The following is a 13,082-nucleotide window of genomic DNA, read 5'->3' as shown; positions in this document are numbered from 1 at the left end:
TTAAGTCACACGTCACCATTTTTCGAAGGACGTTTTTTTTACATACGCTATTTCGTTAGATATTAACACCGTGACTACTGAAGGCAAAACGCCGGTCCCCTCAGCTCGCCGACGGACGCCTTCGTTCACTCGCCCAGACCGCAGCCTCCCGCGACGACGCCACGTTGGCCTTCCGCGCCCCCTTCGCTCCGAGTCCCCGATGCCCCCGGAGAAATCGTGTGACCTTGCACGTCGGCGTCATTTTTCCTACGCGGTAATTGCGCAGTGTGACCAGACATTCGATTAGAGTTCATCTTTCCACGTGCGTAAGTGGCTTCCCGCAGTGCGTGTGTGAGTCATGCAAGCAGGGCTTCCGTAATGTGGCCGACATGTCTCTCGAGCCCCGGTGAACGGATCGGTCTTCTTCCCATTTCTTTTTTTTTTTCTTTTCCTCTTTGCAGTTTGCTTATTGAAAAAACAAACCAACAAACCAACCGGGCCGTGCGCCCAGAGCGCCCCCGCAGCCGGGACTTGCCGCGTGCGCCCTGCGATGGTTTCCTTGGCGCATTCCCCCGGCCTCTGTGTTATCTGTAGCTTGGCAGCTGGGTGCAGAGGCTCGGGCAGATTCTGCTGCATGGCTGGGGCTGGCCGGGAAGCGCGGGTCTGATCGTCCCTCCTCGCGGTGTGGCCGCCATCCTCTCCCAGACCGTTATGTTCTGTCGTTCGTTCCCTCTTCATCTGGAGCCGGCACGCTTCCGGAAACAGAACATTCCCAACGGTGACGTAAACTAAACAAGTAGAATAGGATTCTCTTCATTGTGAACTCGGTGAATTTGTCCATAATATCCTCCAGTGGTGACCGATTAGTTTGTTTTGTTTTGTTTTTACTTTTTCCCCCCTTGTGAACCCATATTTGGATATAAACATACGTGATGTCCGGTCCACTGCAATTCTAGCCTTACTGATGCTCAAAATGTACCTTTTCTGGCCAGTGGGAACTGCTTTAAGTCGGCTCCTGGTTTTCTTGACATGACTCCAGTGGCCTTTGACCAGTTCCTCGCCTTCTGGGATGACAGCGCCAGCTCCACCTTGTACACTTTCTGCTCCTCAGACCCGGAACCCTTCATTTCTCCAAGAAGCCCTGATTCTTTCTGGTGGAAAAAGGAAATTCAGGACCACAGTGGGGGGCTACGATGCCTGTGAATTTTAACCTCATGATCTCAAAGCTTCGCTGCCTCTTCATCCAGGACAGTTATATGGTTAACCTCGGTTTCTCTAAGACGATTATCTCAGCCGTCTGCTCCTTCCTCACACATCCTCCCCTTAAACCTCCCTGAGAGGAGGAGTCCTCGTCTTCCATCACCGAACCTCCCGTATCGTGGTCTTCCCGGCGGTGGTGGAGGACCAGTTCCCGCTTCCCTCCACACGTGCTGGGTCCCCATCCCTCTTTCCCCACCAAGGACTTTGTTCCTCCCCACAGGCCCACGGGCCCCCGTCACCCATCTCTTCCTCTCTCCTGGATCATTTCCGTCAGGTTACAAGTGTGCAGTAGTGTCCCCCGCCCTAAAGAGGAGACCCCCCCCTCCACCCACGCCCCCTCTCACTGGGGCCCTTCTGAGATTATGAACTTAAAACGAAGCCGGTCTGCAAGACTGTGGGGGCGTTTCCGGCACTGTTTAGAAGCAAGCCAGGGACATCCGAGCAGCAGGTAAACGTCGCCGGGGCCCGTCTCTCCGCCGGACCACTGCGACCACCCCGTCGCTGGACTCCGGCGGTGCCTGCCCTGGAGCATGCGCGGTGAGCCCCGTCCCCGCTCCTGCGGCCCTGCCGTCCTCCCCCCACCGGCCTCCGTTCCTTCCTCACCCCCGAGTTCCAGGCGGGCTCCCCTCGCTTGGTCCCGTGACTGCACGTCAAGCCCCGACTCGGAACGCCGTCGTCCCCGGCTGGGTCCCCCTCGGCGCTCTTTCTCCAGCCTGCGCGTGACCCCGCAGAGGGGCGCGGCCACCCTACTTTCCCACCGCGTCTCCCTCTTCTCTCCCCTGTGACTCCTGCACGCCTCGGCGCTTCCTCCCTTGGCCGCCTTCACTGGGAATCCTGCAGGTCAGCGCCGGACTCCGGCACCTGGTGGCCTGGGCCCGAGTCCCGGCTCCGCGTGCCACGCTGGGCGACCCCGAGCCATTCGCTGAGCTTCTCGGTGCCCCGGATTCTTCGCGCCTCACGGGGACGAGCCGTGAGAACGAAGCGCGTCGGCGAGTCGAGGGCACGGAGCCGTGCCCGGCCCCACGCGCGTGTCCGCCCCCCGGCACCACGCCTGCCCCCCCCCCCCCCCGGTCCCGCTGGCTCCCGGAAGCCGGGCCCGCGCGCCCGTCGGCGCCGTTGGACACCCGGCGCCTGGCACTCCACGAGTCCTTGCTGCGTGCGGGAGCCACGGCGCGGGGACACCCGCCCGGAGCCGCTGGGAAGCTGACCCTCGTCCGCGGACCCTGGCAGACGGCGGTGCAGGTGACACCTGACACCTGTCTTTCGTTCCCACAGTCTAGACTCGAAAGACGGATGCACGAGGTACAGGCGACGTAACGCAAGCCCGGCAGCCACGGGCGCTGGGAGAGCCTGCACGGTGAGACCAACGAGGTCAAAGTGCACGCGGGCTGGCTGCGAATTCTCCGTCGTAGGCAGCGGGAGCCCAGGGAAGCAGGGCCGCCGTCAGCCAGCGGGGTGGGCCGACGTTTCGAGCAAAGCCAGTGGGTGCCACTCAGCGCAGAAACGGCGGCGCCTCCTGGCCGCCGCCCACCCACGTTGCCGTCTCGTCGTCTGAGCCGGACGCGTGAGAGCGCAGCTGGGAGCTGACGAGCTGGGGCCTCGTCTTTTCACCGCCGGCGCCTGATCATCGCTGCTGCTCCTTTAGCGAGGGACTCGATGCTGCCTTGGAAACGGTTACACGTGAATTTGTCCCACGGTTCATTGATCTCCTCTGAAGGCAAACCCGGCGGAGTGGGAAGGGCCGCAACGATTCCCGATTTGCTCACGAGAACGCCAGGGCCCCAGCGGGACTTGCTGCTGGACTTGCTGCTGGACAGCCGCCCAAACGCCCCGCCCAGTGTCTCTCTGCTGGTCACACTGCTCTCTGGTTTGGTATTTTGTCCGTCTGGGAGAACTTTTTTTTGCGCCAGGAAGCTAACGGACTCAGGTTTTCCTCATGTGCCGGTTACTAAGGCACAGATAGTTAGTCTTTTCGGCACAGCGCTGGAAACGAGACCAGCTTGTCACCGTGCCCGTGGACATAGTTCCACAGGAGCATGGATGAAAAGGGGAGTGACAGAGAAAGCTGACAGCAGCTGAAAAACTATCACGGCGTTTTTGCAGGTCAAGCTGGGTGACTGTTTCAACCTCAAGATTGAACAGAAACCCACGTAAGACGCACCACAAAATGGTACCTAAAAGAGGACCTCCCGGAGTTTAGTGAGCACAGTAAGAATCACAAGGGAACTGTTGTCCCGGGTTGCTCGGCTCGTATCCGTCTTCTGAGTCCTCGCTCTCACAGCTTCCGAAAGAACCCCTCGTTGCAAGAGGTGTCGATTCTCGATGAGGACGTGGCTTTTGCACTGTAAGAATGCCTCATAGGTTGTCTTCGGACGTATCGCATATTGAAAGTCTGCGATGACTCCGCGCTGCTGGCTCCAGCCGGGTCTCCCGGAGTGCACGGAGTGTCCCCAGTGGCTGAGCCGTTTTGCACCCTGACTCCTTCCTGCCTCCCCCGCCCAGACCACCGGTGCCTGCCCATCTCTCTCTAGACAGTGACGTGGACGAGACGGCCAGGTGTTTTTCACGCCCTTCACATCCGGAAGCTTCGCTCATAATTAGTGGAATGAGCGTTCTCTGCCCGTCGGCGCCAAGGCCTTCGGGAAGCGGCGCGGGTGTGCACAGCTTTCTCTGCCTTCTCGTTTGATTCTCTGCCACGACTTCTCCCGTTCTTGCCAAAACCCTTCACACACAGATGTAAACCCCCACACGGAGCCGCACAGGACGGGCAGCTCTGAAGGGAAACGCACCTCTTCGGAGGGAGGGCTCGCTCGCCTTTCCCCGCACGGCTCATGCCTTCCCGTGTCTCCCGCCTTCGGCCAAAGGGTGAGAGAGCTTTGCTCTGTGTCACTCGGCACAGCTATTCTGGGCACAAAGAGCTGTTGGGTGCTTTTCACGGATTAAAATACAGTGTAGCTCAGACAGCCGACCAGGGTCATCAGCTGGAAGCTTCGAAGACTCACTGGAAATGACTTCCCATCTGCTTGTGCAATTATTCACCTCTCTCCCTCCAGGACGTCCCTTTAGCTCATGTGTTATTAAAGGAAAGAGAAGGAGAAGCAATTACAAGAAAAAGAACAGGATGCAGTTAACAAAATGCGAGATGAAAGTCTGGTTAGGTGAGGACATTGACGTCTAAGAGTGACCCTTTACTGAGTCACCTGTACCTTTAAAAATCTGATGAAAGATACACCTTCCTCAGGAAAAAAAAAAAAGGTAAAAAAAATTGGCGCATGAGTAACCTGCCTATGATCACATGTGATTCATTGATACACACACCCAAGGACTACGTGGGCCACGGGCCAAGAATTCCCATTTCAGAGGCAAGTTAGAAGAAGCTGCTAACAAAAGTGCCTCTAGGGGTGGTTGGAAATTAATCTTAACTACAAAGAAATGTGGAGGGCCCCAGGAAATGGTTAGCTAGCCTTGTGCAAAGGACGGGGATCAAGAGCTGAGGGCTCCTCAAAGGAAATTTTTAGCTCACTGGGGTGGGTTCTCCTGTCGTGGGTATGTGCCCACCATTTACGCTAATTTGTTTTCCATTCCGTTAAGACGTGTGGCAAGGGAAGAATAAACCCTTCTGAATGGCCATGAATCGAGCCATCTGGAAGTGATTGCAACACATCAGCAAAAGGATCCAGTCTCACAAAAATGGTTTGCTTTCATAAATTTTTGTTTCGTTTTGCTTCCTGCTGCGGGTTGATAGTTTTCCACACGGCACATTTTCGAATGCTCCGGAGTCCCTAAGGCAGCGTGTTTTCAGACACCTGTTCCGGGTCTGGGTGGACGCAGACTCCGGCCCGGCCACCAGGGGGACTCCCACAGTCAGGGCAGGCTGGTGCCGCATAAGGACCAACTCCAGGTCTGCGTGGCTCGGCGCGGCAGGAACTTATTTCTTGCTCGTGCGTAATCTGCTGTGGCCCCAGCAGCTCCCCGGGCTGCCTCTCCCCAGCGTGGTGGCTCAGTTCTAACCCTTCGGCCCCTTTATGTCACCACTGGCTCCACGGTCTCCGTAGGGGGAGGGCTGGAGAGCGAGCACCAGCGATCACATGCTTCCCCCAGGAGGTGCACGGGCTGCTCCCAGCTCCCTTCTTTGGCCAAAGAATGTCACGTGCTGATGACTAATTTTATGGAGATGAGAAAGCATCACTGAGCCCAGAGGAAATGAGAACCAAATGCTAAAGGCTGTAATGTCCGCTGCAGAGACTATTGGAACGTAACTTGAAAATTAACTTTTGAAGAATATGCGTGTCCAGATGTTTTCTGTGAAAACTACCCCCACCTTAGATTTAAAAAAATGATAGGCTGTCCGCTTCCTGCCGTGATGATACAGGCCGGTTTACTCTCCTCAAATAGAGAGAGGATATATGGAAATGGCTTCAGACATTCGACAGCAGGCACCCCGGGACTTCGATCGCCGAGAGGAACGAGGGGAGCCCCATGACGGCCCAGGTACTGTGCGAGTGCAGCAGATTCCAGGCCCAGACGGGGGTGGAAAACCCAATAGTTTCGTGGTCTGAGTTAAGGGGACAGATGGGCTCAGGGAGACTAAGGTGGCTAGGATCTGAAGAGCAGGAGAGAGGGGAGGGGACGAAGAGGGAGGGGGAGGGGGAGAGGAGGAAAAGGGAGGAGGGGAAGGGGAGAGAGGGAAAGCGGGGGCGAGAGGAGGGGGGAAGGGAGTTGGGGGGAGAGTTAGTTGGCTTCTGAAGATCTGCAGGAGAGCCCCCTAGAAAGGCAGACTGTGGCTGGATAGTGTCTCACGTCTTTACGTGAGGCCACATGGCGATAGTGACACAGCCACCAGAAACCAAAGGGCCGGACAATGCCCCAAACTCACACAGGAGTGGAAATGGGCCCCGGGGTCACCGCCCAGGGTATGAGGACGTCAGAATGCAGGCACGTGGCAGGGCCTTCGCAAGGGGGCTCCGGCTCGTCCGCCAGGATCCACTCTCCTGTCTGTGGCCAGAGGGAGCCACTAACATGCGAACCCCACAACGGCTCTGGTCACTCCTGGAGAAAAGCCGACCGTCAACCGGAACCCACGCAGGTCACTGCGGCTCCTGCCACGCTGCCTTCAGTTGTCTGCAGCCTGCGTTTCCTGCCCGATGGCCTGCTCGCTGTCCCTCCAGCTGACCCTGGCTAAGGCATGGCACTGAGATCCAGATGAACTGATAATCCCAGTGGCCGACATTTATTACATGAAGGCGTGAACTGCACTCAACCCGAGGCTGTTCCTTCCCCTGTGGGGGAAGGGGCCGGTGGGCCAGAGAACCTGCACAGAGCTGACGTCCTACAGCTGGTCCTGGATGCGCCCCGTTCCCCACCTTTCTGTTAACTGCCCTTCACCTCCTCCCTCGAGAATTACTTCTATCTGATGACGAAGAAACGAAGCAGAAAACCGCTACTATCTGACCACCCACGATATACAGGTGCTGATCAGAAAGGCATCAGTGCGAAAAACGATCTGGATTAGGCAAACCCGGAGTGAGAAGTGGACAGGCGTGCCCCCTAGGCCCAGAGAGGGAGTGGAGCAGGCCCCGGCGGCCGGCGTCAAACCACACGGAAACTAGATTTGAACAAGGCCCTGGGCCTCACTCCGGGTCTGTCACATGCTTTAGGTTAACTTTCCAGTCACAGGACATCACATGATATGGATTCAATGTTCAAATAGTAAGCTCAGAGAGTCTCTTAGATGATTTGGACTTTTCTGAGACCGTGCTATTCAGAAGGAAGTGGAGAAGGCCACACAGAATCTTGCAAGCCAAAGGAGGTGTGGTTTAACTTTTAAAAACCTCGCCGAGGACCGTTCTCCTTTCCTGTAGCCCAACTAACGCCTACGGTGGGAGGGACGAAGATTACAGGTGTCCCTCACTGTTTCAGAGGCTCATCATTTTGTGATGGTAAAAGAAATCTGTAAATACTAGTGCATGAATTTACAAGGCCTGGAGCAGACGGTGCCACTCGTGGACTTCATTTCCGCCCCGTAAAGCGAAGATGATTCCTGCAGAGGAGAGCCGGTGGCCGCAGCTCACCTCACGAACTGCTAAGGGAGTTGCCTTCCAATCAACGAGGTTACGGAGGAAAAGGGGGGTGTGTCCCATTCGCCCTGGATCGCAGGTGCTCCTAAGCTACCTGTGTCGCCTGCCGGGGGAGATGTCCTCTCGGGCAGCCGGGGAATATGGGGGCCAGGTCCTACTTCTGAATTGGCAGGGCTGATGAGTGCTAAAAATAGGAAGTTTTGGGGCACACCCCGCCCTGTCCTTAAACTCACTGGGACTATGTCCTCTAGGGGTCACGTGGGAGGCAGTGCCCCCTGAAGGAAACCAGGTGTCCCTGGGCCTGAGCCCCAGCCCTGCTCTTCTGTTCCTGAGAGGATCCCAGGGCTGGAATGAGCTCGAGGACACACCTGTTCTGTCCTCGTCCTGGGACTCTGGATGAGGGGACTGAGGTCAGGAGAGCTTACATGACTTGTTCAAGGTGACAGACTTGCAACCACAGCCCAGAACTCCAGCTCACAATTCACATCTCCACACGACCAACGGTTTCTTGACTGGAAGGTCATCCTCGAACTGTTGGGGAGTCCTCTGTCACAGGAGGGCTGAACGGCAGGGACTGAGGTTCGCACGTGCGGTGGGAACCAGGGCCCGGTCTAACGACCGTCCACTGAACGGATGGTCTGGGGAGCGAATCCTTCTAACAGAGCAAATGACTCTGCATTATAATACAAGCTCGTTTTGTTAAAAACTCGGGAAAATATACTTTTACAATAGGTATCACTCCTGACCATACCCCCAAAGAACAAGTGGAGCAGCTCGACCCCAACGGCCCGAGTTCTGCTTCCTGGTCCGAGCGCTGCGTTTCGGCCTGAGATTCCGCCACCCTCTGGGCTCATCTCCTCCCCAAATACGTAGCCACTATTCCTACACCGTCAAGATTTGTAAAAATCGTAAATGATTCCATAATTCTAGCTCTTCTGCGATATCTCACGGTGGATACAAATAATTACAACTCAAGACATCAACAGAGAAGACCTGCATGATGTGTGGAACCTGGAGAGAATGATACATACACCAGGCCGTTAACGTTTTGCCACTCGGAGGGCAGTATTCCAAATGTCAACACCCAGGGGACAACTGTCACCGTCTTCCCCAGTCCCTTTACTTTCCATGGCTCACGGTCGGCTGCGAGTCACCCATGTCACCTTCTTAGTCTTTGCTTATCTTCCCGGCCCCTTCCTCAGACCAGTGAGCGCAGAGCGTCTGAGAGGCAGACCCTGGGCGCGAGGTTCGCTGGGCCACGAGGAGCGACAGGCCCGGCTGCCGTGCGTGCTTCCCCCTGCTGGCCGCGGCTCCCACGTGCGCGAGGCAGTGGCCGACCAGGACGCCCGCTGCAGCCTGCCGCAGGCCGCGTGGGGGAACCTCAGAGCAGGCCTTCAGGACCGGGGACAGAGCCCCGCCGTCCTCTGCAGACAAACAGTCCCTCTTGGCCTGCTGCTGGGCCTCAGCGGAGACTGACACTTAACCACCGGTCACCGAGTTACCGTGCGACCTGAGCTGTCCGTCACGACAGGCGTTACCTGGCCCACCAGGCCACGCAGCTGGGCGTGCAGGGCAGTGCCCCATCACCGGATGGGATGGAACGTGTGTGACCCGGCCTGAGCAGGCACAGAGGCTCAGGAAGGCGACAGGAAGAAGTGGCCCCGGCGCCCACGGTCCCCACCCAGCTACCCTGGCGTCTCTCCCGACCTGTACTATGGCACCAAGGGGGCTGTTTTCAGTAGCTGGCAACAAGCAGCAATTATCGAAAAAGAAAAAGAAAACAGGAAAAAAATCACACAGAAACATCAAAATGTGTTTTGAAAAAGTGCTTTGAGAATTTACTGTACAGTTTTTTAAAACAATTATATGTTGGCTTCTACATGCTCTTACATTTGTGTAAAATATTTATACATATTCTTTACAATTTGTACATATATTAAATGGCTGTATCATAAACACTGTTCTATGAGATTTTATAAAAGAAAAATCAAGTAGGGAAAATTACTTAAAAAACATTAACAAAAACCCGTGATATTAAAGAACGAGAAGTTCTCATATTCATGGTCATCTGATTTCCTCTTCTACTTATTTTTTGGCTTCACTTTATCTGTGCTGGCCCAAACTTTCCAATTTTTATAATATAATTACCAGGTCCAAAAAGCCAAAGCGGCGAAGACGACGCAGTAAGGCCACTGAGGAGGGCGGAAGTGCTCGTCCGCGGGAGGAGGACGGGCCTGCGGTTCCGCTTCACGCCGCGCGCTGAAGTACTGGTGACCGGGGAGGCTCTAACAGCTAGTGAGCAGGAAAGGTCTGAGGTTTAGGCTCCCGTCAGGAAGACCATCCACTGTGCTTTTCTTAAACACGACAGCTCTGGGGCTTACCGCATGTCATGCGGGCTGCCACCCTGGTGGGTCCCTAGGCTCTTCCACCAGGTGGGGTGGGAGAGCTTTATGAAACTGTTTCGTCTCTTCAGATACTACCAAGAGACGCTAGTCTACAATCAGAAGACTGAAAATGGGTGGCGGGCTCTGGAGGGGCCTGTCTGTCCCCAGGGCGCTCTCTCCTGAGCACTGACATCGGCAGGCTCCATCCCGGGGGACAGAGACGGAGCATTTGAAAAAAGTGTCCCCAACTTTATTCTTTTTAGCATAAAGCGTGCCATGCTTAGGAAGGAAGTGCGAGGACAGAAAGCACTCCTTGTGGAAGACTTCGGGTGGGGGTGGGGGCGGAGGGAGGGAGCAGGGGAACCTGATCATCGGCTTTTGCCAAGCTGCGTCCTCGGACATGTGAGGCCCATGAAGCCCAACGACAGGCTCAAGAGCGTGCCTCTATGTGTCCCCTCCTGAAAACGTAAGCACTTGAGTCATAAATATGTCAGTGAAAGGCAGGTAGATTTTCCTAAACAGACAGGAATCTCAAAGGCTTGAAAGGAATTATAAAAATATACAAACATATATTTTTTATTCTGGCATAGTTCATATTTTTAAGAAAGCAATTAGCAATTATCTGACACTGGGCAAGAACTGGAAAATTGTGGGTGACTTATAAATTACAATTTAATATAAAGTATCAGTGGGAGGAACCTCTAATTTTCCACTCAAAATTCTGATAATTTTAAGTACTTTCCCAAAATAGAGACAATTTCCATTGGTTTAAATATTGGTTTAAATAATGGATGTAGAAAGACTATATAACTGATGCATTTAAGCTGGTAAACAGTTTTCTGAACTCATGTTTCTTTTTGGTTTTCTTTCCTTCTCTTTTGGATAGGGGGGAGATTAAACTGCATTGCCCCGAGTCAGGAAGAAGCACTTCGGAGTTTTCTTCATGTTCCGTTCCATTCTACATAACCGGGAAGCGGCCGAGGGCCTGCCTCAGCTTTTCTGCAATCTGGTGGGAGAAAAAACCATTGAGACAGCACTCCCATTATGACTTCACAGTATCCTATTATTTCCATCTCTTATGAGTAACACATGGTCACAATTTCACACACTTGGGTCCATGCATCTAGTCTCTTCTGGCGCCAGCCCAGCTTCCATGTTGCTGCCCCAAAGCCCACCTTAAAGCCCGGCCCGTGCTGCCAACGGTGGGGCCCTGGCCCGCAGGAAGTGCCCGCCTCCTCCCACGGCACGGGCCCTGCTCCCCTGAGGAGCGGCGTTTCCGGACTGCCCGCTTTCCCCCATGAGGCAGGAGGCTCGGTCTGCGAGCCTGCCCAGGTCCACCTGCCTGCTCGGACACCTGCGACCGCCCAAGACCCGCCGACGAGCACGCCCTCTGCGCCAGCGTCAGGCAGACAGCGTGCCCTCACTACAAAGCTGCCGCGGCTCTGCAGTCACGGTGATGAGCCTGAGCCTCTCCTTTAGGATACAGATGCCTTGGTCACCCTTGGATCCTAAGCGCCTAAAATACGTGCTTAGTATTTAATAAATGTTGGCTCCATGAACAAATACGCAAATTTTAATAATTAAGGGTTACTTTCTCATAAAACTATGTTAGGTATAACAAAATCAGTGATTAAATACATAGCTTCCTATTTTGAATTACGATGTCATTAATAATTAAATCTTGGGCTTGAGAATTATATAACAACACATCAACATCATCAGTATTTCAAGACCTGCTCTTCAATCACCTTCTCACACATGTAATCTTTTCTTTTTTTTTTTTTAAATTTTTTACGCCTACAGCACCTGGTCTTCCTAGGGGGTCTCCCACCCACGTACTAACCAGGCCCAACCCTGCTTAGCTTCTGAGATCAGACACCCGGTTTGTTCAGGGCAGCATGGCTGTGGACCATGGACCGCGGCTCCACTGGGGTGTGAACCCAGGCTCTTCTGCATGTAAAGTGTGCTGACCGCTACACCATGGCACCGCGCTCATGTAATCCTTCTAACACCTGGTGAAAGGCGACCATCCAGCGGCACCAGTGAAGGACGCAGCATGTGGGAGCGACCCCAGGAGCCGCACCCTGGGAGGGGGAACTGCTGGTTCCGGAATTCTTTCTGTAGACTGGTCTCCGAAACCATTTCCCACACACAATTCACAATATGCAGAAACCACATCAATCACAGCTCCCTTTCAGGAATCTGCTGTCAGAAACAGGCATTTCGGCAGTGTCAAGCCCAAAGACAACACGTGCATGGATGTGAACCTGGGGTTCCTACTGTTATCCCTGAACAGACATGTCGGTACCATGGGAACAGTGGAGAACTAGTAAGAAACATGGCAGCGGGCACCTGGTCAGTTCTCAGGTTAGCTTGTCTTCAGGTGTCTGTGTTTCCATTTACACACGAGAGCACTGTTTACTGTGCACGGTACTGAACAAAAAAATGACTACACAGAGGTAAAAGAGTCTGCGCTTTCGGAGTGAAAATATTTAAGGTTTCACTCTCTCTCTTTGGCATTTTCTTCCTGCAGCTCCTCTGGTAACTGAAATTGCATTCGCAAACAAAGACGGCCTGTGGCGTCCTGTGCGGTGCCAGGCTCCCGCCCCAGCTGAGCCTGCATGGGTGGCAGGGTGACCTCATCTCATTCAGCAGTGTTCCCTGCGCACAGGGCGGCTGTGAGGGATGGGAGGGAACCTCACAGTCAACATCCAGTACCCCTTCTTCAAAAGAGAAACCTTTTTATCCAATGCTATTCAAAAGAAAAAGGCAGATGCAATTTTAAAAGATTAAAATATACCCCACTCAACAGTTAGCCTCTTTTGCTTTAAAATTTAGGATTCAAAAATACAAACGGATAAACTTTATACAGTCCAAGTACGTGACCATGAATTTGTCTTCATGTGTGCACAGACAGCCTGGGGGAGGCGACTTACCGTTTCGTAGAACTGTACTTGCTGCTCCAGGTACAGGCGGATGACGCTGTTGTAGTCATAGATGCGGTTACTATGGAAGTGATTCATCTCAGCTACAACCAAAACCGAGACGTCAGTCAGCCCCCCCGCAAGACGTCAAACAACACCTAGCTCTTTGCTGGGTTACGACTCATCACCAACTAATTTAATCTGGCCAGCATCAGGGCAGTGCCAGTTCTTAACAAACAACTTTATAAAGAGGCCAGAAAAACAATGTGAACAGTTAATGGCAAACACCACCCTCCAGTAGCGGAGGGTTTTTGCTGATCCGCACATTAAACACCATGAGACCCAGCACGGACCATGGCCCGCACGTGCCTCCTCTCCTGACTGGCTGCGTGAGCAGGGAGCTGCGAGGGCGCAGCCTCCAGACAAGCAGCTGTGGCTCAGAGCTTCCGGCCTGTTGA

The 13,082-nt window shown here is 54.1% G+C and overlaps 1 protein-coding gene, 1 long non-coding RNA gene and 1 pseudogene across 2 annotated transcripts in view; 1 reads left to right on the top strand and 2 right to left on the bottom strand.

The window, feature by feature from the left end:
- Positions 1-4,975: 4,975 nt before the first annotated feature.
- Positions 4,976-11,356, top strand: LOC118603897. Its single transcript, XR_004951452.1, has 2 exons — positions 4,976-5,730; positions 10,587-11,356. It is a non-coding gene; the product is annotated as an uncharacterized LOC118603897 (long non-coding RNA).
- SNX9 (sorting nexin 9) overlaps positions 9,128-13,082 on the bottom strand; it is a 79,538-nt gene continuing 75,583 nt past the window's right edge. Inside the window, exons 17-18 of the mRNA XM_016162796.2 lie at positions 12,637-12,728; positions 9,128-10,706 (exon numbers count right to left, since the gene is read on the bottom strand). Of these exons, the coding sequence (XP_016018282.1) occupies positions 10,659-10,706; positions 12,637-12,728 (140 nt within the window). The 3' untranslated portion in view covers positions 9,128-10,658. The remainder of the gene's footprint in view (positions 10,707-12,636; positions 12,729-13,082) is intronic.
- Positions 11,495-11,610, bottom strand: LOC118605470 (annotated as a pseudogene).

The sequence above is a fragment of the Rousettus aegyptiacus genome, unplaced genomic scaffold, assembly GCF_014176215.1.
Source record: "Rousettus aegyptiacus isolate mRouAeg1 unplaced genomic scaffold, mRouAeg1.p scaffold_m13_p_1, whole genome shotgun sequence".
NCBI lineage: Eukaryota > Metazoa > Chordata > Mammalia > Chiroptera > Pteropodidae > Rousettus > Rousettus aegyptiacus.
Note: the sequence above shows the minus strand (reverse complement) of the source record. Positions and strands in the feature narration are given on the sequence as shown.